The sequence below is a fragment of the Fusarium oxysporum genome, chromosome 7 (genome assembly GCF_000149955.1).
Source record: "Fusarium oxysporum f. sp. lycopersici 4287 chromosome 7, whole genome shotgun sequence".
Classification (NCBI taxonomy): Eukaryota; Fungi; Ascomycota; class Sordariomycetes; order Hypocreales; family Nectriaceae; genus Fusarium; species Fusarium oxysporum.
The window spans coordinates 2,334,765-2,358,599 of record NC_030992.1 but is presented as its reverse complement, the minus strand read 5'-3'; the positions used below and the strand labels follow the sequence as shown (position 1 = coordinate 2,358,599).

Below are 23,835 nucleotides of genomic sequence, written 5' to 3'. Positions count from 1 at the left end.
TACAATCTGAATGTTCATTTCCCTTGCAGACTATTCATTATGTTGACCTTAGAGACTGGTGGGGATTACAAGTTAAGGCTGCCCGCGGGCACCAAGCGAGCATGGAGGCTCCCACTAAGCCGAGCTTCCTCTTTCAACCTTCATCTTCGTCAACAAGCTGTAATAACCATGTCCACCGCAATACCTTCAATCGCCTGTCTAGGCGTTATCGGCCGAAATGTTAGTATAAAACACCAAATTGCCATAATTATCACTGAATATCCGCTGACGCACCATGGCTACACACAGAACAACCCTCTCCATATCTCAATCTTCCCCTCGCTCGATCCAGTAACAAACACATTCGCTCCGATTCGCACACCTCTCCAGTTCTCCCTCCTGCTCTCTTCCACTATCGATGTCTTTGATCTGCGCGCAAAGACCAACGCAGTCTCAGGGGTTGGCCTCTCGGGAGACTTTGGGCTTCTCCACGCTGTCGATGACCGCCTTGCCGCCTACGGCTTCGAGACCAACACAGGCGTCCGCATGGTCTGTCTTGTCGATATGCGCGGTCGGCGTGTCGATGGTAATGCCCCGGTAGCTGCAAGTCGGGGCGCTGCTGCAGGCCTACGCGACGCTGAGCTTAAGCCCGTGTTTCGCGCCATGCAGCATGCATATGTCAAGTTGTTACAGAACCCATTTTATGACCCGGATGAGCATGCTCCCCTGGGCGGGAGAGGGGGGAAGAAGATCACAAGTCGCAAGTTTGCTGATGACATGAAGAGGATAGGAGAGGGCTGGACCCCAGGCGTGACAAACCTCTAAGCTGAGCTCGGATTGGGTAGTGTATGAGTAGACCAAGCAAGATACAGGTGCATGGCGTTTTTGGAGTCTGGCATAACGGTATATCCGGTCATAGACTACCTAGATATTGCTCTTGTATGGGCAACTGATTTTTCACGAAATGAGCTATGTCTGTTTGTTTTCAAGTAACTGTATGCACTATATGCTTGCTTCTCCTCTGATATTCAACTGGGCGGGATTGCTCTACGCTCTCCTGTCGGAGTTCCTGAGATCCTCGACCCTCCATTTTGATAATCCAGCCATCTCATCAACCTCCAAACTTTGGCCCATGCCTTCATTCTTGCTCAGTTGCTTAGCGCCGATCTTATGTTCAAAGCGCTGTGAGACTTCACCTCCCTCCCAGTGCCGAGCCTCGATAGGTAGCGGTTGCCACCAATCTCCTGTCCTGGCATGCCACTGTGCACTACACAGTTCCCATAGACGAGAGATTGCTCGCTTATACGCGAAACGCTCATCCTCTCCAGTAAAAGCACTGGTGTTTGCAAAATCAACCGCCTTTTTTTGTAATCCAAAATCAGAGTCCTGGTCGGGATCATATGAGGAGGTGCTCGATTTTGTGTCGTAATAAGCAACATTCGGTCGGAATGGAGACATCTGATCTTGATAGACTTCGGCAATTGTTTCTGATATGAGGTTGTCTGGCTCATTTGCGCTGTTTGTTTTCTCGATCGCGGGGTTTTTCATCTTTGGGAAGAAGAGAGTATCTGGTGGGTTTTCAGCTCGGATTATCAGTTTGCAGCGAGCTTCGTATAGGGCATCCAAGAGCGTGATGAAACGCCGAGCTTCATTCTTCTTTGCGTGCGTGAGAATGGGAACATTATCAATGATGAAGGTATGGTAAGTAGAGGCCATTGTAATGTAATCAGCTGGGCCGAATGTTTCCACAAGGCTTTCAAAGTCCCATAATACATAGCCGTTGTAATGTCGAGGGGTGTGCACCTGTCGACCATATACCACTATTGTCGATGGCTCCCATGGCAATGGTTGAGGCCCCGTCCGCGCCACAGCCGTCTCGACTCGTTGTCGCCATTGATCCTGTTCATCTTTGGATAGATAATAGTTGACAGGCTTCTTGGTTCCAGACTCAGACTTGTCCTGAGTAAGCACCTCTTGCATATCGGCTTCATCTTCGGCAGCATCTCCAGTCACAGCTGGCGGACTGATCGTTTCCTCCTTTCTTCGCCAATCTCTAGCTCCTTCAATTTGCCAAAAGTCGCATCTAGCCTTTAATACTTCAAGGAAGTTTGCGAAGTCGCTGGTAGGTCCATATAGCTCTCCTCGAGCGCGAACTGCACTGCCAAAGAACTTGCGAATCAGCCCCTTTGTCGGTGCAGGCGTGTAATCAACTCCAATGGCATTTTGAAGCTCCTCCGGCATACGATTAGAAGATGCGATAAGAACACCGCCAAGCTGAAAGAACGAGATGAAGAGATGACTAAGAATCTTGCTGGCTGCTTTATCAGGCAATTGAAATTCGTCAAGAAAGAGGATTGGGGATTCGTCGACCAGCTTTTTTGCCATCCATAGGATAGAGTAGTCTGTTTCGCCTTCCCCGGCTCTGAAAGTTGACTTCCGGTGCTGCTCGAGTTGTGAAATAGTGTATAGCATAAATGTATTGAAGTGCCACCTCCTCTTCCGCTCAGTTGGTAGGCCGTCAGCGAGTAAGTCAAGGAGCATTGACTTTCCAGTACCAACTTCTCCTGATAAGAATAATCCCCGAGGTGAGTCTATCTCGATGGCAGACTCATGGTTTGTGAGTGTCCGTGTCAAAGCGAGACTCTCTTTTCCTTCGGGTGTTGAGAGGAGGTGCCTGAACAGTGGGTTTCGCCATATTGAGTGATTCCGTAATGCAAGGATATTGTCACTATCGTCTTTTGCTTCTTCCTTGGGCTTTGCCGCTGTAAGGCGGGCTACTTGACTCAGGCGCTGACGATACTCTGCCTGGGGGGAGTAGTCTTTGATTCGGTTATATATCTTGTGTAAGTGCCGTGCAAGCCTATGCTGAGATGGGTCAGGGGCGTAAAGACCAGCAGCAACATGAGCCTGGTACTTGACGAGTGGATCAGTTATAACTACCGCCGTGGAAAACCGTCTCATTTTCAGGTCTTTATCAGCCCGTCGCCCTGAACGTTGAATGATGAGCTAATAGTCAGATGGATCTAGCGGGTTCGGCACAGAGTAGGCATTTAACAGGATCTTTGCCGGCCACGTGGTTTCGCTGGAGATGAAAGCTTTAATCTGGTTGATGCAGATGTCGGTAGAGGTATAACCTTTGGGATTATATCTGGCAACTGAACGTTGGAGTAAAGATAAAACCGTTGGACGTTATGGGATGTGGCGATTGGCGAATTTCACGATCATCTATTTGACTCGGCCGTTATCAGATCGGAAAAGCCATGTGCATCATCGACTTAAATTTAGGTACCTTATGTAAGTCATTATGGAGGACGGTATATCTCCAATTACATGCACAATAACATAAGACCCCAACTGTATGTTACAATCTTCATCAAAGCATCCCATCACAATCAGCTCGAATCACAGTTCAGCTTGATGAAAGATATAATAATTGCGAACCCTATGAGATTATCAGTGATCTGCCTGACACCCAAAGTATCTGCCCTAGGGGATGCAAGAAAACTGGGAGCATTGATCCTAAATGGCAGAAAGACTCAGCTAAACTATCATAAAATTAGGAGACTCTTTAGTAAGTCTATTTTGGCATTCCCTGTTAAGGTCTTAAGTTTTCTTGCTCCCTGAGGCTGCTTTTGCAACAATGTCCCCAGCATATTGCATTGAGGTTCCTAGGCGGGTAGTGAGAAGGTAAGATATTCGCAAGGAAATCATCACTAAAAAGGAGACAACCAGAAACCTTCAGTGAAATGATTAGATGCCTTTGTGACACGAACAGAAAGAACCAATTGATGGTGGTTGTTTGCACCCACGAGGTCGAGTTCGAGTACAACAGAATGAATGTATCGCGAGGCCAAAAATACCTGGGCACAAGGCTTTGTCTCAACCTCAACTCTGACTAAGGTAAGGTACCACAGGCCAAAAGGTACCTTAAACAGAGGCTCTGCAACAAACCTTCTGCATGCGATCTTCAGTGGGGTACATCAGACTAGCGGCTGAACACGAAGGTTCTGATTGGTAGCTGTGCGACTGACCAACTGAAGCTTTCAAGGGGTTTCAAGGCAATGCCAGCTCATAGTAGCAGCTCTAGCACACCTCGAGAAAGGCACCGTCCAGTTTTGAGCCAATCACAACGCGCCAGACACCGTAGCTAGGTAACCAGCGAGCTTTTTTGTTGTTCAATTGGCTCCCGATACACACGCTTCGTCACTGAGGTGCTCTTTACAGGCTTCCACCAGCACAACCTAAGGTAGGCCGCGCCAGTTTTCTCTCCATCCATCCCATCCATCACAAAGTCCACCGCTCACATTCTTCCGTTCACGTCAACGATCCATCACGATCACCCGTCCCGTTGACGCCGCAAGATGCCTCTATGACCACGCGGCTGATTCCATCGCCATTTTAATACGACACGTCCTATTTCGCGACCTCTTTCTTTGTTACAACCATCGATATCGACCTCTCCCTGTCCACCCAAAATGTTTTCTCCATCTATCGCTCAAGGTGGCCCTGCAACGGCAACTCGTTCACGCCGCCGCCAACGTCCTTTGAGCTCCGAACATGTCGCTCAGCAGCCAAAAGCCAAGAGACAGAGAGTTCCCTTGACAGAGCAGACTTTTGTCAACCCCGATGCCCAGCAGAAAATGATCGAGGTAAAGACCGATGGCAAGGTCGCAACTCTACCCGCGAAAAACAAAAACAAAAACAAGAACATCGAGCCTCCCGAGAGCCCCAGCCCAGTGCTGCGCAAGGAATTGAATGTTCGCGCGAAGAAGGCAAAGCATGGCGACCGCGCCGCTAATAAAGGCGACGGAAGTCTTGTTTTGGTAAGGATTGATGTTTTCTTGTTTCAATGGTGCTGCATATTAATAGTGAGATTGTCCAGACAAGCACAAACGCATACAACGTCAGTAAGCTTCCAGCTCTACCTGACAGAATTCGCACAGATTGGTCAGGTAAGTCTAGATACCACAACTTTAGTTTTCAAAACCCTACTCACCCGTATCATCATAGCCTACCAAACTGCCGACATCTTCTCCACAGGCTATGCTCTTTCTCTTACCCAAACACACGCCCTTGTCTGGCCCTACACATCGACATCGCAATCACCCGAAACCTTTTCCTTCAATCTCCCATCAACGTCCAAACCCAATGATTCCCTTCCTGTAGGATGCCTCGTATCGCCGTCCGCGTCATCAGCAGAGCCTGGACTGGTTGTGGTCATGGGAGGTAGTGGAAAAGTCGTCTATTGGGAGTCGATTGCGAGCGCGGCTACATTTGTCTTCATGAAGAAGGACCGGACTGGAGTCGAGTATACTATATCGGGAATGCAGACTGGGGAAAAGGTTGTGGCTATTACGAACGCCGAATCTGCCGGGTTTATTCTCACTTTCAACTCTGGTCGCCTTGCCTACATGAATGTGCGTGACGGCCAAGGCCGCCCTGCCATTTCTGTACAGTTTCTCCGCAACAGCCTGTCGCCTCCTACAGGTGGAATCTTTGGCAGCATTCGACATGCTTTTCAACACTTGTCTCTCAAAGGAGATGTTGCAGCTGTCCGTGCTGACCGTTCCTCACGAACAGGCGAGAGAAACATCGTGGCCCTCACCAGCAAAGGCCGACTGCATGCCTGGAGAGTCCACCGCGGAGGCCATAACGAGGTGATCGGCGACGCAGACGTGCGTGAAAATATCATCGCCGCGCTCCAGGAGACCGATCCCGCATCTCAGGAATACCCCCATGATTCTTTCGAGGCAGTTGATTTCACTTACGTGCCAAAGGGCTTGGAATCCAAGTACCTTGAGTTGAGTAGGCTCAGCGAGGCTATGGCCACCGACGATTCCTCGGTACAGCATCTTCTGATACTCGTCAGCCTGACTTTGCGAAGCACGGCTCGCTACGCTTTGGTTGAAGCTATCCTGACGCCCCAAGAATGCCAAATAGGCATGATTCGTCCCATAACCTCATATAGTGCACCATCTTCACCCTCCGATACCACGCGGCCACGTCTATATCTTCCCCGCCCTGCCCTGGTTGCTTTCGTCGTCTTTGATCGCGCAACTGTCATCGCATCAATTGCTGTACCACCACAGTCTCCCGAGTCCCAGCTCCAAACCGACAGTCACATTTTGCCTGCCGCTTTCGAAGATGTTGTTGATTTCCGCGAAGACGATTTACATGAAATCATTGGCTCAGGGTTTGAGGAAGTTTCGCCTGCTCCTGGCCATGAAGAGCACCGACTTCATCGACCTAGGACGAAGAATCCCGCCGTGGTTCTCATGGTTCGAGGTGCCGGTGCAGTGCGAATCGTGACAACTGACGTGGATAAGTTTGCTAGTGACAAGCCTCCCAAGGTTTCTGCGAAGAGCAAGATCGAACAGGCCGTTTTCTACGGCGTCAAACAAGACAACCCTCTGGTTTTCGACGGACGACAAGAAATCAAATTTCCTAACGAAGAAGTTGCCCGTGCCGCTCTTGAAGTTAGCCACGAGATCTTGAGCTCAAGCACTCCTTTTATCTCCACTCTCCCGGCTTCGCTAGAGGACAATCTCCGAGCGCGGTCGACTGCACTTGAGAGGTTGGTAGCTCAGCTTAAGATTATGGGGGCAGACCTCGATCGTAAGACACGTTGGAGTCTGCTATATAATGCCGAGAAGATGCATGTGGCTACATTGCTCTGGAAACGACACGAAGCCTTCACTGCAGCACGACCAGCGAATGCTAAGAAGAGCCTTATTGGCTATATTGTCGAGTTCATTCACCAAGACGATAAACACAACCCTGTTGCTGAGATCGGTGAGGTTGATCGAGTTCGGTACTGGTTTACTCGCGATGTTTTCCGTCTCGAGTTACTTGTAGCTTGGGCGTATCAAGTCATCAAGACGCTCTACAAGGAGCATTTGCTTGATGACGCCAAGTTCACTGCCATGCTCTACGAAGCTATCCAAGTCAACACTTGCACGCATGTCGCAGCCCTCGATTTCCGAAAGAACAACTTGAGCGCTTACGGTCTTGGTTTTGAAGAACTGCGCTTAGGTATTCTTCGCGATGGATACGACGACCTCCCCGAGCCGTGGACTGGCTCTCATTACGTTGCCAACAACATTAAACGTCTAGTCGACCTCGCAGATCAATGGTTGCTTAAGGATCACGAGGTAGGTGAACCGGCTAGGGCTTCAAATCAGCAGGACCATAAGATGAAGTCCAAGATTTTCGAAGAAATGCCAACACTCGTCGATGGAATGCTCACTTCAGTTTTGGAATATGCTCGTTGGTCAGCAACGCACCCTGAGCTGAAGACCATGTCGCAAGATTTTGCGAAGACATACAAGACGAGTTCATTTGAGAAGCCCCTTGCCCTAGCGCGATCAGGCAGGTGGGAGGAGGGAGCCTCTATCGCTGAGAAACACGAATGCCTCCGTGCTCTATCTATTATTTTGCTGGATCATATCCAAATGCTTGAAGACCGCCTTGCTGAGCCAGACCTGTCACTTGTTGAAACGCAAAACTTCAAACGACTGAGGGACAACAAGAAGACCAAGCTGGAGAACAGCTTCTCCGTCTACGGCCAGGCGTTTGCATTCCCAGCATACGAGTTCCTGCTCCAAAAACACGGAGTTGAAGCTGTCCTGGAATTCGATCTCGACAAGTTCGGTTATAAGACCCAGTTTCTGCGTAGCAAGCCTGAACTGGCGCGAATATCGTGGATCAACGATGTGCAGCAAGAGAAAGACGTCGGTCACAGCGCAGATACTCTCGTGACCCTTGCACTTACCAAGGAACAGCAAGTATGGAACAAGAAGATTGAGTTAAGTCTCGGAAAGCTTGCTCTTCTTGCTGAGCTCGAGGAGAAGAACACTGGTTCGGGTAGCCTTAAGGTGAACGCCGACGAGGCACGTGCCGAGGAGAAACTCAAGAAGGTCGACCAAGAGTTAGTTGCCATCAGGATCCAAGATCAACTATACAACCAGGTTCTCCCCAGCACATACGATGCTGTGGATGACGCAGCAGCGCTTAATTTCGCAATGGAGGTTCATAGCATGAACATACCCCGGCGTCAGAAGGCTCAGCATCAGATATTCGAAGATGGCGTGAGGCGGCTTTTAAAGCACGAGGCTCTGGATGCAATGACACTCATTGACCTCCTGACCTTGATTTACCTGAAGCCTGAGTCCCGCGCCGAGATTCCCAACCCATTCTGGCTAGCTCTTTTGGTAGCCGAGAGTAGCTGCCACAGTGATGAGGTCAAAGAGGCTAAGCGGATGATTTGGAGGAGACTATTTATACGCGATGATTGGGCTAAGATCAACGATACACAGCTCAAGGATGATCGTGAGGTGGTTGAGAGATTGGCAGAGACTGAGCTCTATTCAATGCTAACCGACTGCATCAGCTTCCGTAAGTGAAATGTTTATCTAACTTCTGGGGAACACATTCTGACTTGAATACAGAAGATCCACATGAGCCTTTCCGACCTCTATCTCCGAACGAGGCCCTTGGTGCTTTCACCGAGAACCTCGACCGCCGGTTCCGCGATTTTGAGGCATCTTTCAGGACAAAGCTGATCGACATCATGAAGCATGAGGATAAGATTCTCCATCAGCATGTGGAGAAGAATCGTCTCGGCGAATGGGTCCGCACTACCTTCGAAGCCGCTCGAGCAGAGTTGGACAGCACGCTGGATAACGCCACTAAGAATGCTGCTGCCCCCCAAGTTACTGAGAACAACACTGTAATGAGTGGCTCAATATTTGATTATGGCAGGCAACTCGCCAATTCTCATGGGCAGCTCTAGGTCGGCTGCTGGGGCGGCTGATGCTCGACTTGTCACTCTCTCATTTCTTTCCTCCCGTGTACAGTACAAGGCTCATTCGAGATATGCCCCCAGAGGCATTGAGATATGAATGGCTGCCAGTGTTATGATTACGGCATATATCGACGCAGATGACTTCTATACACATTAAAACGCAAACACGCATACATACACAGCAAAAAAGGGGATTTTATTGGTTTGGCCTGGGAGAACAACCGGGGCATAGTTTTTATGTACTTATTTTGTGTCTGGGGGAAATCATCTGTTGCTACAGAGTTTCTACTTTATGTACCAGCTGTTTCTCACACCCTAGTGGTGTGAGTACTAGTTCTCAACTTTCAGAGATAGGAGTAAGGGGTGGATTCGTGGTTGGATTACCACATCAAGGCGTGTGAAATACGCTGTTCTCGCGTTAATAAAGACCTTTCGGCATGTAATTTATTTGCATACTTTTTGTGTACACATCCTCCTCACGTCTATGTAAAATCATGGCACTCAACATATTCAAATACGCATCGTCGTTCCTGTCACTCATGCACAAGCGACTTGTGGATTTGGCTGCAGTCTTGATTCATTCCGGCATCATGTACATAATCCATACGCCACATCATCACCCTGGTACCCGTTGTATGAGTCCAGCATCACTCCTTTTGACCCTAAAGACCATAATTTGCGGAGTAGGCGGCCATTAGCAATGCCTAAAGCAAAATCCAAAAAATGCATCCTTCATAGAGACTACACAGCTGGAAAAAGAAACCGCTCATTTGCAGCATAGACTCAACTCAACTGCATAGTTAGAACGGAACACTGCCACGATACATGCCCTCCCCAATACCACAAACCAAGAACTTTGTTGGCAGTGGGCGGGGCAGCATCGAAAGGAAGAGAAGATCGCGGAGCTGCTTAGCCCTGCATCTTTCTTCGCTTGCCGACCTGGGCGGAGAAACCAGTCTTGATAGCGGTAACACTTCGTCGGGAACCGCAGTTGTTGCAGGTGATGAAGTAAAGGCGGTTCTCACCCTTGTTGAGTTCGGTGTCAGGGGATTTGCAGGTCTTGCAGGTAACATACTCGACTGAAAGAGGGGATGATTAGCAAACAGAAACCCGCAGTCGCAAAATTGCAAAAACTTACTGATGTATTTTCGGACAACGTTCTCGATCTGCTTCTGCTGGAAACGACCCTTGATGACCAACCTTCGGCTTCCGTCAACGGAACCGCTGGTACCCAACTCGGCAAAAAGATAGGCGGTAAGATGCTCCTCGGTTCTCTTCATACGCTTAGAAATATCGGCGATGTTGGCAAAGACGGTTTTTCGGTTGCCTTCTCGCATGCACTGGGGAGGGGGGATCTTGTAGCTCTTGGTTCCTGGGGAAGTGTGGTCGGGGTTTCTCTCGGTGAGTTGGTGGAAGAAGCGAGAAAGAAGCATGCTGTAGCCAATGGTCTTGGTCTCATCGTGAGCCCAAATGCCGGTTCCCTCGTTCATATCACCCTCCTGCTCCTGAGGAATCTCCTCGACTTCCTCGCCCTCCTTGAGCTCAAGTTTCTCGAGCTGCTTGGTGAAATCATCATCGCCCTTGGGAGCCTTCTTCTTCTTCTTCTTCTTCAGAGTCAGGTCAAGGCCTCCATCCTCGGCGGGTGCAGCATCGTCAGCGGGGGCGGCATCAGCGTCGGCATCGGCGTCGTCGACCTTCTTTGACTTCTTCTTCTTCTTCTTGAGCAGGGAAAGGTCGAGACCACCATCCTCAGCTGGGGGGAGGTCCTCAGCGGCTGTCGTTTGCGAATCAGTAAAGGACTCAAGGGCGGCAGAAAGCGGCGGCGTACGAGGCGTATGGGACTGAGCCGAATCCTTGGGTTCTTCGGTAGCGTTGACCATGGTCACTGAACCGTCAGCGTCGACAACAACTTGTTCGTCGGTGAAGGCAACGGATTTGCGTGATTTGCGTTCGGTTGGTACCTGTAAATAAAGCAAAAAGAATAAGGAGGTTAGTAAAGAATTCGATTGAGGGATGCGGTGTTGTTTTGTGGCTGTAGAGGATAGATGATGATGTGAAGGTGGCGGTTGGGAAAATGTGAGTCAAAGGCCCAAACAGTAAAATAAATCGATGTCAAATCGCCTGCTTTCCCCCCAGAATGTGGTGTACGACAATACCAGAGGTACTTTCGCACCAACAAAAGGTAGTGGGGTAAAAAGCGATAAGAGGAACCTGATAGGTTCGTTGATGAGGCACTCGAGGGTTTTGGAGGGGTAAAAGATTGGGCCTGTGTGGTCCAGAGGGTACAAGACATGCCATGAAAGCATGGCACAAGCATTTGAAGCTCAAAGCCAGGCCTGTATTGTAGTGGGTAGGTTGTATTTTCGTGTCATGTACCAGCAGCCTTTTCAATAAGGGTTGGTAGGAAAATGTATGTGCAATTTGTTGCAGGCTCATCACTCACCTCGCCCTCCATGATTGCTATGCGGCTGCTTCTTGATTTTGCTGTTAATGGCCAGTTGCTGGTTTATTGGGGTTTTTTGCTGGATGTGGGTGTCGCAAATGGGCGGCTTCTTCGTATAAGGTACTGTGAAGATCTTTGGCTTGGGGCTTCTCGCGCAATGATATATCGTTTGTATTCTTGGATCGCAGAGTCTGCGCGCGCTGTTGGTATGCTTCTTCTGATGGATTTAGTTGTGGGTTTAGGATGTAGAGGGAGATCAGTCCAGCGTCATGGGCCGGGTGAGCGATACCTTGAGTCAACCACAGCCCAAACCAAAGCGCAGGCGGCCCCCAAGCTTCACGATAGAGAGTCACGGGAATGTCCACGTGATGCTGAGAAAGTGTGGTCCGCACCAATCAAGCGGGAAGCTCGTCAGAGCTTCCCCCAGTTTCTTGTCGGAGCCTAGCTCCGGGCCCCGATGCGACTACGGCCTTTACAACTGTAACAACTATCAATCACCTCGATCGATCTTCTATTGCTGATTGTCGCAACGCAATTACATCTGACGATACGGCAACGGCCTCCGTTCATTCCTCTATACTTGGAACACCTGGGACTCACCAGTCTCTAACATAGAAGTTACTTTAACATAGCTAACTACCTCTCAACCTGGCTTGCTACTGTCTCGCTGGAAGCAAGCTGTGATCTTGACACCCAATACCAACCATTCACGACCTCCGAAGACATACTCAACGTCCTGTGGCCTACAGACATATCCAGAACTGCATTGGCTGAGCGAATCTGTACTCAGGTCACTCACATCACGACTGTCAACATGGCCGCCGATTCCTCCCTTGTTGACCTCCATGATGCGTCCATGTCAGATGACAAGGACGATCTGGACTCTCTCCCATCCATATCTACCGATGACATTTACTCCGATACCTCCGACACTGATGCTCAAGCGGAGTGGGAGCGCAGCCTCGAGCAGCTACAATTGATACTGACAATGATGATTGTCCCCTGGATGGGTAAATACTTTGGTCGCAAATTTGCCTACTGGAGTGAGTAATTGATTCATTCACTTATATCACCATTTCTCCAAGATTGATGAGTTCTCTAACCAGTCGTTGTCTAGGTTGGTCACGATACATGGAGTGGGCGCATAACGTCGACATTCGATTGACAAATAAGGCGACCTTCAAGGCGGCGGGTGTTGTGGAAACAGCGGCAACGTTATAGACATACTTCAAACCGGACGATCCGATCTCGATATGAATGGATGACCTGAGTAATATGCATGGCTTTCATACGGTGTTGGGGTATAAATATGCATATGTTTTCTTTCTTTTAATAATATATGATCCCAAATACCCTTGTTTTGTTCCTCTTGTCAACCAACAGACACTCTAGTACTAACAACCGGATATCCAGTGAAATCTTGAAAACCAAAACCGTCCTTATATTAAAGTTTCATTCACTGCATGATCATTACCCTTCATCCAACACCTGTTCTGAATGAACTACCCATCCCAACTCCCCTTCCAAAAGACAAATACATCTAACAATCCTGGTATAATAATCCTTAATGTTGAACGCTCTCTATGTCCTAATGCAACTTGATACCGGTACTCAAGAGTTGGTGATGCCCTCGGGCGGTTCTGGTGTAACGGGGCTAAAGGAAACACATACACAGTGTTCCACGGAGTTTGTGGTCATGACGCTTGCGCTGATGGTACTAGAGCAAACAGCCAACGTGATCATGACCGGGACCCTTGTACGCAGCTGAGCCGTTATATTATGGTTCCCTGATGTGCTTACGGCTCATCAGACGCTTGAAGAAATTTGAGACATTGATGGCCGTGAAGCGGCACTGCGAAGCGAGCCGTACTGATTGCGTGCAGTTCTGATGGTCAAAAAGAGACTTCCAGACACGCAGGCGAACAGGAACCATATGAAGACAGTGCTTGCTTGTAGTCGACGGCACCGTCCCTCATCACTCGCTGAGCCCCAGGCGATCCAGTCTCCAGGCAGAGCTTTGGGGTTAATATCTCCGCAGTTGACGACACGCAGCTTTGCTGCAAGAACAATAGCACCGATGAACGTGAAAAGAACAGCTATGCCATCCAACGGTAGCTGCATAAGTGGTTTGTCGAGAGCTGAGACAAAGAAAGCGAGAAGGCCGACGATGCAAACGACCCAGCAGACAACTGCGATAAACATGATAAAGTTGACGGCAGCCGTTGCAGAGCCTGCGGCGTCAATATTTGACGCCATGACGTTGCCGATGAGAGCCGTTAGGAGGAGCGTCATGAGCAGAGCGACGCTGCGCAGGATCATTTGGATAAGGTTGTATCGCATGGTGGGCAACGGATGCTGGATAGCAGTGCTTGATAGAGTTGATACGAGGTGTAGAACAGTAGTAGCACAGCAGTCGTGGCACTATTCTAGATGTCGAAGCGACTGCACTATGGTTGTGCACCTTGTGCAAGGAGTTGATCCAAGTGTTTGAAGTGGTGATTTGCAAAGGCAGTCTGGCAGCGGCAGATGGACGGACCTATGATTGATCGACAGCAAAGCTGGAGCAATGCGGGGATGAAGATGTCTAGTTACCTCAGAAGGCTGCGGTTTTTGGTGGAGGATACATGTGGAGTTGAATTGAGTCGATTTGATGCGGTGTTGGTAGGGTTGCTTCTCGAGACGTCTGGTGATAGGGTCGTGGTGGGTTATATCGTTGCTGGCGCATTGCCCAAGCAACCGTTGACACTGAATAAACGCAGCAAGGGTAACTGTTGGAGGGGACATGGGGCTCATCTAAGCCTCTCACATACTTTGTTCTAACCGCTCGATTGATTGCCGATACGAATACGCTAATACATAAAACCAGATTCTCAGATGATTCTAATACAATTCGTTTGCAAAGGTTCGATCAATTCGAAGTTTCTGTTGTATCATCACCAGCGGTAACCATATGGCATGAACCAATCAGAACCTACATATGCCCTTCAGCTGAGAGTTGACATTCCGTAACCGCTGGCATTAAGACATGTATGTAGTCCGACTTTGAATGAAAAAATCATCATCGATTGGGGGATGTGTTTCCCGCATTCTTCTGAAGCAGTCATGCCATGAACCGTTCATACATCTTCACAGCAAAGCTGCATGTTAGTCCATCCTCTAGTCAACAACTCCATGCTGTGCCCTAGAGTTACATGACACCAATCATGGTGGTTACGGTTGCCAGGTGAACCGGGCGGATGTGCATAACAAGAGCTAGATCACTTATACCTTAGTCAGCGGAAGTGATGCGATCTTGAGACAGAATCAGACATTAGATGCGACGACTACCTACCGTTCTAAGGAATCCACAACTGAGCTCTAAAGAAGTCAATCTGCTAGATCACCAGCACGCGTCTGCATCCCAGTCCTTCCATTCTTGAACATGGTGCAAACAAGAACAAGGGTATTTCCGTCCCTCCCGCTCCCAGTGATCCCAATCCCCTCCGTTATTTATTGGTCGAAATACTCGGTGTCTGAGCGCATGTGCATACCTACCAAGGTATAGTAGGTACTCAAACCTTTGATCATTCTCAAAACCACTACCAGCATCGCCCATTCGTAATCCATACCTGTCTACGGATAGGTGCCTCCCAAGTCTCGCCTCCAGCCAAATGGCTTAGGCAAGCTTTCGACATCCTCCGCCTTCAGCTAGCCATCGTAAGGCCATGACGCTGGGCCACTGAATTGAATTTCCCTCCTCACGGAAGAGGCACTTCCCTGTTCTGTCCAACTGCCGTCCGACATACGCTCATCCATCCTCTCGGGACCCATCGATCTTTACGCCATCAAGATCATCGTTCGCTGTCAAATCCCGGTGGCGCCTTTACCTTTCCAACCAGCCGGTTCGAGAAAGCACCAATGGAATGAACATGGCATCATAAAACGAGGCAATTCGCTACTGCGCATCCATCGCAAAGAACCCTTCACCGCCCTCGCGGCTTGGCTGCTCCCCTAAACCATTTCCAGAAATCAGGGTCTAGCATATTAGCCCTAATTGTGTCTTTCACTGTTTCACTCAGCTCGAGACTGGTGGGGTTTGCTGTTGCTCAGCTGATTGGAACATCAACATATCTTCCGGTGAACTCAGTAGATTGCCCATGACGTTGGGGTTAATTATTAGGCTCGCACTTGATTCAGAAGGTATGCATGCCCCAACATGTAAAAGACGTGCTACCCACTGTGTCGTAGATGGGCCGGATGGCGTTCCATGGATCTGCAAGACTGAACGAACCCATCCAGTGGATCACGAGTCCCGATAATTCACGGCAATCTGAAAAAGAAGGCCCAGGATGCATGTCATAGCTAGGTAGGCGGTCAGCTGCAAGACATCGTTCATTGGAAAGGGGCGGTCCGTGGCATACATAGCGCCAAATCAACTTGGCAGGATAGCAGGTCAACATCACTTACGCCATACCATCCATCCCTCGTAATTCTTCCCCTCATTGACAGCGTGCAGCCCCAACGCAACACCCACCGCTGCTCGCTATTGGACAAGGCCACCCTTGCTGCAGCTGTCAGCCCCTTGTGAGGACCAGGATACCTGGGTAGATCCGCTGTCATGATTCACAGCAAAAAGAGCCTCATCAACTTCATCAGTCGGATAGGTATCAAGGAAACAGCTCGGGAATCTCACATCTTGGTAGATTCAGTAGTGCGGCGATGTCGCTACTCACCGCTTCGGTTCACTAAAAGGCGTTGCTCCCACGTACCGAGCCACTGGTTCTCCCACAAAGTTTGTTGATGATGTCCCCGGCCCCTTACCAGAAATCTAATAGCTGCCGCCCGCATTGTCAGCATAGCAACTTCGCCCAACCTTTCGGGTCCTTACTTCCACAGATTCGGGATATTTCATGCCCATCTCCGCCACATCGGGCTTAAACTCGCGGTCCAGGAGACGAACTATCCACATTCGACATTACCCCTTTCTCTAGGCCTCTTAAGGTAGGTTGTTGGCGCGCTCCGTTGGACTCGATGTACTGGATACATGGGCGCTGGTTAGCAACGCCCTTTGATGAGAGGTGTGAAGCAAGTAAGACTTGCTTGACGCGAAGTTATTCCATTGCTCGGTCTTGCCCCCGCCGTCATGCTTTTCGCACTACCTCACCCCAAGGTTGGACACCCCGACTTTCCCTTTTGGACCAGCACGCATTGCCTCTTCCGGAAGTCTTCTGGAAACCCCATCTTCACCTTCGTAACCGCTTGACACGTTCATGCTCCCCGGGCCTCCCCGAGTATTAGAGTTTCCAAACATCAACTTACCGACTTTCTGGACTCTCCAAAGGTTCACCGCCAACGAAACTGGCACAGGGCTTGGCTTTGAGACACCCCTATCTAGGCATCATCTGAGCCGCGATTCTACGCTACGGTTCAACAGGCGTTACACGCACAAGCATCAGATGAAATACAATAGTGGAATCGAGACCGTCGGTAGTGACATTTCGAGATCTCAACGTTCGAACCAAGTGCCTTTCCCAAGCCTCAAACCGGGAATACCTGTCTTTTGGTGTCGGAAGCGACGGACAACAAACACAACGGTACCACTGGGGCAGCTGTGCTATTAATTTTCTTCAACCACGTGCCGAATGTCAAAGTAGATCGCTTCATAGGATACGGAATGGGGGCTTCAATTCCTCACTGGACTAGCTTCTTGACATTGTTTGGGAAAACCACGTATTTGGTGCGCATCACCTAATGCCTGCCGTAACTCGACCTGAATGTTTTTGCCTACTGGTCCCCGGAGGTCGAGTCCGCAATTCCGGGCATCACGATGGTGAAGACTTGGGATTAAGTTTGTTTGGCTCAGGCCTGCTAATAGTCTGAAGATATACTTTCCTGGCGCGAGCGCTGCAACGTCCTTTCTCCGACATCTTGAAGCAATCAGCCAAGCGGCCGCTGCTCATCATGGGCATGAAAGTGTGCAAAGAGGAGCATCGGTGGCTCAAAAGTGAACTCTGTCTGTTCCTTATTCAGCCCGACAGACTGCCGGAGCTCCTGGTGCAGCCTCCGTTCTCTGGCGGTAACATCACCAAGACCTTGTTCCAACAGCGTCAGCCCGTTTTTGGATGCTTGGGTTCTGAAAAGGGTAATCTTGTGGCGCGACGTTATTGAAGCGGCGTTGTACACAAACGCTCAGCTTCCGCTTGTGGACCCGAGTTTGAGGCCTCGCTACAGCCTCTGATGCTGATTTCGTACAATATGTCCGAGCTGGAGTCATAAGAATCGGCCTACGCCTCGTCATATGGGAACATGTATCCCAAGGCAGCACATGAGGGGATTCGTCGAATATGGCCACGGCGGGTTTGGGTACTGTTAAAGCAAAACGTCTCATAAGAATCCATTCCCATGGGATTCATCTAAGCATCACAAACGTTTGCCTAGAGTAGCCTGGGAGATATCAGAAGAGTCACCATACCTTTGCCCAAGATACGTCACCACCTGCAACAGTCTTCCAGAGGTCTGTACTTTATCAGGAAACTCACTGTTAGGTGGACTCGCGAGTACTTCTCAGTGGGTCACGACATTCACAAGGTTTGATCACGGCCACGATTGTGGGACGTTCTGGCCAAGCTCAGCTCAACCCAACACCGTAAAATGCGGCAGAGATGCATGATCAACGCCCAGGCCCAAGATCACGAGCGATATAACGGCGGGGCTTCTGCTCCCGCTGCCGCCGTCGCCGCCGTTATAGATAGACTCGGCCGTACTCTGGACGCATGAAACGAGACTTATTCTCTAACGATATCTCAGAGATCTACGTATGCTGTGTGCTGCACTGGGGTGCTAGTGACGAGCTATCGAGGATTAGTGATGGAAGGGCAAACTCAAAGACACAACACCCAACACGATTATTTCTTGACGTTTATGCTGTCATAAGGTCCTTTGTCTGAGTTTCATGCTGCGTAATGTTCTTCCCTCTTATCAATCATATCCCTGTCCGAGCCAGTTTGCTGTTATTGAAATTACACCCTCCATATTCCTCCAACCATGATAACCAAACTTAAAGGGATTTGACTATTCGTCATACCGAATAAGATGCACAAACATGACAGTCCGAGTTCAACTTGGGTAAATTAAAGTTAACGACATGGTCTCCTTGAAGAGAGCACGATCTCCTGAATTGATCTATATGCACTAAATCCAAACACGAATGGCTAAGATGCGCTTACTGGTATATCTATAGTACAAAGAATTTTGCGAGGTAACAAATGGCAGCAAAAAAAAAAAAAATACAAGTAGATAAAAAAATGACTACCACCGCGGTGAGCTAACCCAAAAGGTAATCATACGGCACGACAAAAAAAAAGTATGGGAAAAAGTATGTGCAGCGACTTCGAACACACGGGAGACTGCCAGCAGCCAGAGAAGAAAGGGTTCGGCAAAGGCCAGAGAACCTAGGGGCGATACCGAACAAGATATACAACAAAGCATCAAGAATCGAACAAGTGTCGGTTGTGAAGGATGTGAAGTGCCAGCGAGTCAGGAACAGAGTTCGCAATGACGAAAGTTTGGATGCTAGAAACTGCTTGGCTGTCCAAAGGTCCGCAGTATCCTTCATGGTTTGAGACGATGCGACGCGGGCTTGACCTTCACGAGTCAAGTTGGCTGAAAGAAGCTTGAAACAAACACAAGCCCGAGGTTGAAAGCCGCGCCACTCCTCGCCACTGCACGACGAGGTTCTGCAGCCCTGTGAGAAATGTCAGGATGACTGGGTTGCATAGAATACAACACCAGCCATCGAAGCTATGTCGCGGCCCAGTCCTGGCTCATCACAGAGAGAAACTGGAAATGTTGTCGGAGATTGGAGCCACAAGGAACAGAATAGCGGGGCACCATGCGAATGATGGGAAATGGATCCAATGCTGGTCAAGACCCACTCAGTTAACGGGCTCAGGAACCGGGTTTTGGAGGGTTGTGGCGGATCATCCAGGGCTGCCAGCAAGTGGAGTCGAATTTGTTTAGGTGACTCTTTGCCTGGTCTTCGCTTTATCCTTCCATTATCTTTCTCCGTTCAAGTTGGCATGACTTGACATTGCTGATGGCGTCCATGGCTTGCAGAGTTTGAATGCGTTAACAAGTCATGCTGAAAGACACCGTGGGAAACCCTGTTCCAGGCCAAGAAGGGACAGGCTACTTGCTCGTTACCCTCATAGCTCATGCGCCTCACTCTTCTGCAGTGTACTTGTATCATTGGTACGGGCCCCAAAGTTTCAGCTCTCGCTTCTTGTTAATATGCCGACTTTGCTGAGCAGTAGGTATTAACAGGCAGTGAGTCGGAAATTCGGATGTGTAAATCAGGTTTGGGCCAACCCTGGTTGTCTCTGTGGATATTTCGATGGGCAAGGGTATCGGCGTAACCCTGGCTGTTCGGTGTCGTGCTTCGTTGGGTAAGAAAGGGAAAAGAAAAATCGTCTCTTGTCATCGTTTAGCCGTGTTGCTGTAGTAGGCCGCTCAATGCGCAAGAGAAACCCTCCATATATAGAAGAGCAGAACAAAGGGTGCGGAAGACAAAGCCGCCTTATGTAACGAGACCGGGTGGGCAATCAGGCATGGGTGTTGTCCCAGTATCGCTTTCGAGCGCTCACTGCCATCTTGTTGCCGAGGAAGCGGTACTGAAAGAAGTTGAAGACAGCGAACTCATCTCGAGTCATGATATATGAGTCGGGATGCATTTTCACCTTCCCCCAGATTCGGTCTAGAGCAGCCTCGAGTATCTTGCTAATAGTAGGGTCTGATGAGCCATCAGGGCTCTCCCTAGCAATCTCAAGAGCCTGCGCGACACTGGCATCTTCTTGTTGGGAGCGTCTGTGACTAGCAGCTGCGGCGGCCATGTCGTTGGCGTTGAAAGAGTCAAGGGCGTATGTGTTATTGATATTGGGGTAATGCAAGTATGTGACTTCTTGTTGAGACTGTGGCCTTTGGGAAGAGACAGGACGGATGGGGATATAGTAATAAGGCGGGAACTGAGAATCATGGGAAGCGACGGACATCATGGTAGCACTTGTACGTCTAATATAAGCAGGCGAAGTGGATGGGGTTGATGCAGGCGAGTCGTGCATGTATCAAAGAGAGACTTCCAGGCTAGGGAGCTGGAAATAGAGCTGCCCTTGTGGAAAGTAGGTTACTTAGACAAGTGGAGAAGTGTGATGGGGGAGGGAGGGGGGGGCGAGTGGCTCGTGTGGGTTGACAGGCTGAAAGTGATGAGATTAATGCCTGTCCCAGATCTGGAACAACGTCTCAAGTGGATCGAATTATGACAGGGGTCAACGTCGTCCTGAAGGTTTGCTCCAAAGAACTGTAATGCGCGGGATGTCCTCTTCTAGGATGGTAGTGGTGCTGTCGCCTGTAGGTGGTAGGCGTGACACGGGTTCGATCCGTCCGTCTCGGGGATTTTGAGTTGGCGAATGTCTTACACTGGCACAGATAGTTGCTTTCACTCTATCCAAACAGAGACCGAGTAATGTCGGCCGTGGGAAGGGAAAGGGTCGGTCCTGGTCCTAGTCTTGGTCTTTGGGTTGCTGAGGCCCTTGTCACTTTGATCCTGGTAAATGTCCCTGTCCTTGCTCTGTTCTGGTTTGTCTTTTTCCTTTCTCGTCTTGTCTGTGTGACTGATGACGAGGAGTAGCAAGAGTGGCTGATGTGTGTATGGATGCTTGTTGATGAAAGGTAATTGAGACGGATGGGCAATAGCAAAACTGAATTCTAGATAATAATACGACCTTACAAGCGTCGATCAATGCTGAGCAACAAAAAGTAAGTTGATAAGGTGTGTTTCGTATGGTGAATGTGGTTGAATATTGAAACAGGTTGGTCGAGCAAACCAACCCAGAAATCCGGAGTAAACGGCTTTCTCTTATAGATCCAGATCACACAACCGCAATGGCTAACTGGAAAGAAAGAACGATTATGGTTTCCCTCCTCGGCTTCATGAGCGACAAGCTCACCAAACCGCCACCCTTGAGGTGTCGATAATATCTTGTTGTCGTTTGCCATTGACCGCGCGTTACGTAGGTTTACCTTTTTCGTGTGTATTCCACTTTTTCTTATCCCCTTGAACGCCGACGCCATAGTCGTTGCCGTGATCGACCCAGGGCACAGGGGCGTGTGTGTCTGAACGACCCAAGTCTGGATGACAATTGTCAGGGAAAAGAACAACATAACTAGCAGGAGGAAATAGACGAGAAAGGGGACAACCACAAAATCAGGCAGGGGGGAGGGGGGGGGGGCAAAAGAAAAGAAAAAAAGTCAAAAAGCCGCCAAAGCAAAGTATACGCCGTACTCACTACTTAGCCTAAGGGGATTGGGTGTATGGTCGACAATTTTGGTTTTCTGGTTTAAGGTTTGCTTCCCTTGGCTTGGGGTGTAGACAAGGGAGTGTCATGATACACCATGGGTCCAGAAAGGGAATTGACCCAGCCAAGGAAGGACGGAGAGTATAGGAGACAAAGCAAAAGCGAAGGCAAAAAGGAGACTACGCCGTAACAAGAACCTGGCTGCAAGTATACCAGTGGACGGGCCCAAAGTCTAATCGCACCAGAGAGAGGGTCAGGCAGATCAACAGGCTCCAGACTTCAAACTTCAGGCTTCAGACCCTCGTGAGACCAGCTCCGGCGTGACTCGGCCTTGCAAGGAATTTGGGGACTACCTGAGTAGCAGTCGTGGCTCGGGAACCTGACCCTGGTCAATTTTGGGTCGCTTAATTGATTAGTAACTCAACTCGCAGCGCGCGATGTAGATCTGCTTCAGATCTGGGTACATATTCCAGCAGTGGCGCGAGACAACGGGCTTTTGTCTCTTGGACCCGTTCTGTATCATGTCGATAATGCAACCACTAGGTCGTCTTCTATGAGACGCCAATTCAAAGCAGGGCTGACAGAGGATCAACAGCGTAGCGCTCAGAGCATGCCCTGGCCTGGGACTGATGTTGACGTTGAGATTGACATGACTGACAGTTGTCAGTTGTGGCGGAGTGGGGTTTGGTCTGACCTATTGTCATGACCCGTCGTGCTTGTCCTGTATGTGTGTTCAACGTTAACGTTTGGAAGTAATTGTGTACTGGTTTGCCGGTTAACTTTTGATTCTGGTTGTCCATGATGGAGATGGCACAGTGGAGGCCATGTTCTGTAGCATGATCCGTGGGCCCTGACGTCTTAGTCAGTCCTATGTAATAAGGTCTCGCCGAGAAATGGATGTAGTGCCGACTGGTTCCCCGATCCGTAAAAGTTTCTTTGCGTGTTTTGAATCTTTCTCTTTTACCTTTTCTCTCTTTTTTTTTTCGCTCTGCTGTGCCTTTACTAGGGCTCTATGATGTTAGTTCAGTCTCCCGATTTGGGGATGCCTGAAAGAGAAAAGCCCCCGTGGGGTGCTCAATACGGAGCTCAATAGCGCTTACTCAATTGGTATAAAGGATCAGGAAGGTACATGTCTCTTGGTCTCAGCAGCGCGGCAAACATCAAGTACACGCATCCCGCCTGCCCATGACCGAAAAAGCCACGCTAGTGAAGCAGTAGTTGCCTTGTTGGGCTTGATAGACTTTGGTACAGGGACCTCGTGTGGAGTTGGAGCTTGTGAATCTCGAATGGGGGCCTGAATCTCATACTCCCATGTTGATGATTTGTGTTGGCTGAGCTCCGTAACCTTCTGATATATGCGGTAATACGGATGCAATTCCGTATAAAAATGCGGTGAAGGTAGTCGGATCCATGGTAAAGTTTCAGACATTGATCAGAGGCGGAATTGCTCTCCCCGAGCTCGTGTGAATACCTAAAATGCCTGATCTCGAGAGAACATCTTACCAGCAGTACAGCCCATAACCTTGATCGATCCTCTTTTGTCTTGGGGTCGTAGATATCTACTATGTATGTAGAACGAGTATGCACCGCTCCTAGGAGAGAATTCCCTGTGATACTCAGCTCAACTCAAAACAGCCCTACGTGTTCTGCACAGTAGTTGTTCCAAGCCCTTGGCGCTTGGTCAACGGCGCCATCCACCTGGCGTCACTGAGGACGACCCTTATACCCACTATGCTTCTGGATTCTTTCTAGTACCAACACCAAGCTTCTCCTTTCCTCCCAGATTGAGCTATAGTCCATTCCTTTGGCTTTCGTCCCTGTCGATTCCATTCCTCAAATTTCCAGAGTTCAGCCTCGGCGGGACCAATGGAAAGTGGGCAGCTCCAAGAAGAAAAGAGTTTCCTCCCAATATCAAATACGCCATTGATTCTAGTTGTCCTTTTTGGTGTCGCGTCATCATCGGACTTTCAGGGTTTATTGTAGCATAGCCAGCGTTATGACATCACGTCAATTTTGATTGATGGCCTACGGTAGAGTAGACGCACTGTTGACATCCATCCAGATTGGTGCAGTGCCAATTACCACACAGCATTTGGCAGCTCGACGGTGATGTGCCGGGAATGCAATGCAGGCAGTCCCCACGCCATTGTTGTTCCTTGAGACAGCGTGAACAAAATTGCATGCATGTGCATGCAGGCAGCAGGAAGGCAGGCAACCCGGCAGGCAACGGGCCCTGTCATTCGGCCAGCCCTTTCATCTCTCAAGAGGTTTCCTTTTTTCTA

The 23,835-nt window shown here is 49.4% G+C and overlaps 11 protein-coding genes across 16 annotated transcripts; 7 read left to right on the top strand and 4 right to left on the bottom strand.

The window, feature by feature from the left end:
• Window positions 1-12: 12 nt before the first annotated feature.
• On the top strand, window positions 13-3,213 carry FOXG_05458 (uncharacterized protein). Its single transcript, XM_018383748.1, has 2 exons — window positions 13-219; window positions 289-3,213. The coding sequence occupies exons 1-2, from the start codon at window positions 40-42 to the stop codon at window positions 802-804; spliced, it is 696 nt and encodes a 231-aa protein (XP_018240744.1). The 5' UTR covers window positions 13-39; the 3' UTR covers window positions 805-3,213.
• FOXG_05457 (uncharacterized protein) lies at window positions 873-3,239 on the bottom strand. The gene has a single exon (XM_018383747.1). The coding sequence runs from the start codon at window positions 2,938-2,940 to the stop codon at window positions 1,027-1,029; it is 1,914 nt and encodes a 637-aa protein (XP_018240743.1). The 5' UTR covers window positions 2,941-3,239; the 3' UTR covers window positions 873-1,026.
• Window positions 3,240-4,209: 970 nt separating this feature from the next.
• Window positions 4,210-9,309, top strand: FOXG_05456 (uncharacterized protein). The gene is made up of 4 exons (XM_018383746.1): window positions 4,210-4,802; window positions 4,862-4,931; window positions 4,990-8,373; window positions 8,427-9,309. The coding sequence occupies exons 1-4, from the start codon at window positions 4,455-4,457 to the stop codon at window positions 8,768-8,770; spliced, it is 4,146 nt and encodes a 1,381-aa protein (XP_018240742.1). The 5' UTR covers window positions 4,210-4,454; the 3' UTR covers window positions 8,771-9,309.
• On the bottom strand, window positions 8,959-11,521 carry FOXG_05455 (translation initiation factor 2 subunit 2; the record flags this gene model as incomplete). 6 transcript variants are annotated; one of them, XM_018383742.1, is made up of 4 exons in its annotated part: window positions 11,226-11,521; window positions 9,921-10,743; window positions 9,239-9,861; window positions 8,959-9,189 (listed from the first exon to the last, which is right to left on the bottom strand). In XM_018383742.1, the coding sequence occupies exons 1-3, from the start codon at window positions 11,235-11,237 to the stop codon at window positions 9,692-9,694; spliced, it is 1,005 nt and encodes a 334-aa protein (XP_018240738.1). In that variant the 5' UTR covers window positions 11,238-11,521. The 6 variants fall into 6 exon arrangements, with proteins under 6 accessions (XP_018240738.1, XP_018240739.1, XP_018240741.1 ...); XM_018383743.1 differs by having other exon boundaries at window positions 8,971-9,861; window positions 9,921-10,556; window positions 10,611-10,743; XM_018383740.1 differs by lacking the exon at window positions 8,959-9,189 and having other exon boundaries at window positions 9,692-9,861; window positions 9,921-10,556; window positions 10,611-10,743; window positions 11,078-11,246.
• A 110-nt stretch (window positions 11,522-11,631) lies between these two features.
• Window positions 11,632-12,726, top strand: FOXG_05454 (uncharacterized protein). The gene is made up of 2 exons (XM_018383739.1): window positions 11,632-12,268; window positions 12,343-12,726. Exons 1-2 carry the CDS (start codon window positions 12,040-12,042, stop codon window positions 12,444-12,446), a joined length of 333 nt encoding a protein of 110 aa, XP_018240735.1. The 5' UTR covers window positions 11,632-12,039; the 3' UTR covers window positions 12,447-12,726.
• On the bottom strand, window positions 12,492-14,257 carry FOXG_05453 (uncharacterized protein). Its single transcript, XM_018383738.1, has 2 exons — window positions 13,818-14,257; window positions 12,492-13,761 (listed from the first exon to the last, which is right to left on the bottom strand). Exon 2 carries the CDS (start codon window positions 13,563-13,565, stop codon window positions 13,032-13,034), a length of 534 nt encoding a protein of 177 aa, XP_018240734.1. The 5' UTR covers window positions 13,566-13,761; window positions 13,818-14,257; the 3' UTR covers window positions 12,492-13,031.
• A 2,217-nt stretch (window positions 14,258-16,474) lies between these two features.
• FOXG_19065 (uncharacterized protein) lies at window positions 16,475-16,825 on the top strand (the record flags this gene model as incomplete). Its single annotated transcript, XM_018399246.1, has 1 exon — window positions 16,475-16,825. One exon carries the CDS (start codon window positions 16,475-16,477, stop codon window positions 16,823-16,825), a length of 351 nt encoding a protein of 116 aa, XP_018240733.1.
• A 340-nt stretch (window positions 16,826-17,165) lies between these two features.
• Window positions 17,166-17,480, top strand: FOXG_19064 (uncharacterized protein; the record flags this gene model as incomplete). Its single annotated transcript, XM_018399245.1, has 2 exons — window positions 17,166-17,346; window positions 17,398-17,480. 2 exons carry the CDS (start codon window positions 17,166-17,168, stop codon window positions 17,478-17,480), a joined length of 264 nt encoding a protein of 87 aa, XP_018240732.1.
• A 390-nt stretch (window positions 17,481-17,870) lies between these two features.
• On the top strand, window positions 17,871-17,981 carry FOXG_19063 (uncharacterized protein; the record flags this gene model as incomplete). Its single annotated transcript, XM_018399244.1, has 1 exon — window positions 17,871-17,981. The coding sequence occupies one exon, from the start codon at window positions 17,871-17,873 to the stop codon at window positions 17,979-17,981; it is 111 nt and encodes a 36-aa protein (XP_018240731.1).
• An 84-nt stretch (window positions 17,982-18,065) lies between these two features.
• On the bottom strand, window positions 18,066-21,247 carry FOXG_05452 (uncharacterized protein). Its single transcript, XM_018383737.1, has one exon. It carries the CDS (start codon window positions 20,318-20,320, stop codon window positions 19,805-19,807), a length of 516 nt encoding a protein of 171 aa, XP_018240729.1. The 5' UTR covers window positions 20,321-21,247; the 3' UTR covers window positions 18,066-19,804.
• On the top strand, window positions 20,722-20,886 carry FOXG_19062 (uncharacterized protein; the record flags this gene model as incomplete). Its single annotated transcript, XM_018399243.1, has 1 exon — window positions 20,722-20,886. One exon carries the CDS (start codon window positions 20,722-20,724, stop codon window positions 20,884-20,886), a length of 165 nt encoding a protein of 54 aa, XP_018240730.1.
• Window positions 21,248-23,835: the final 2,588 nt, after the last annotated feature.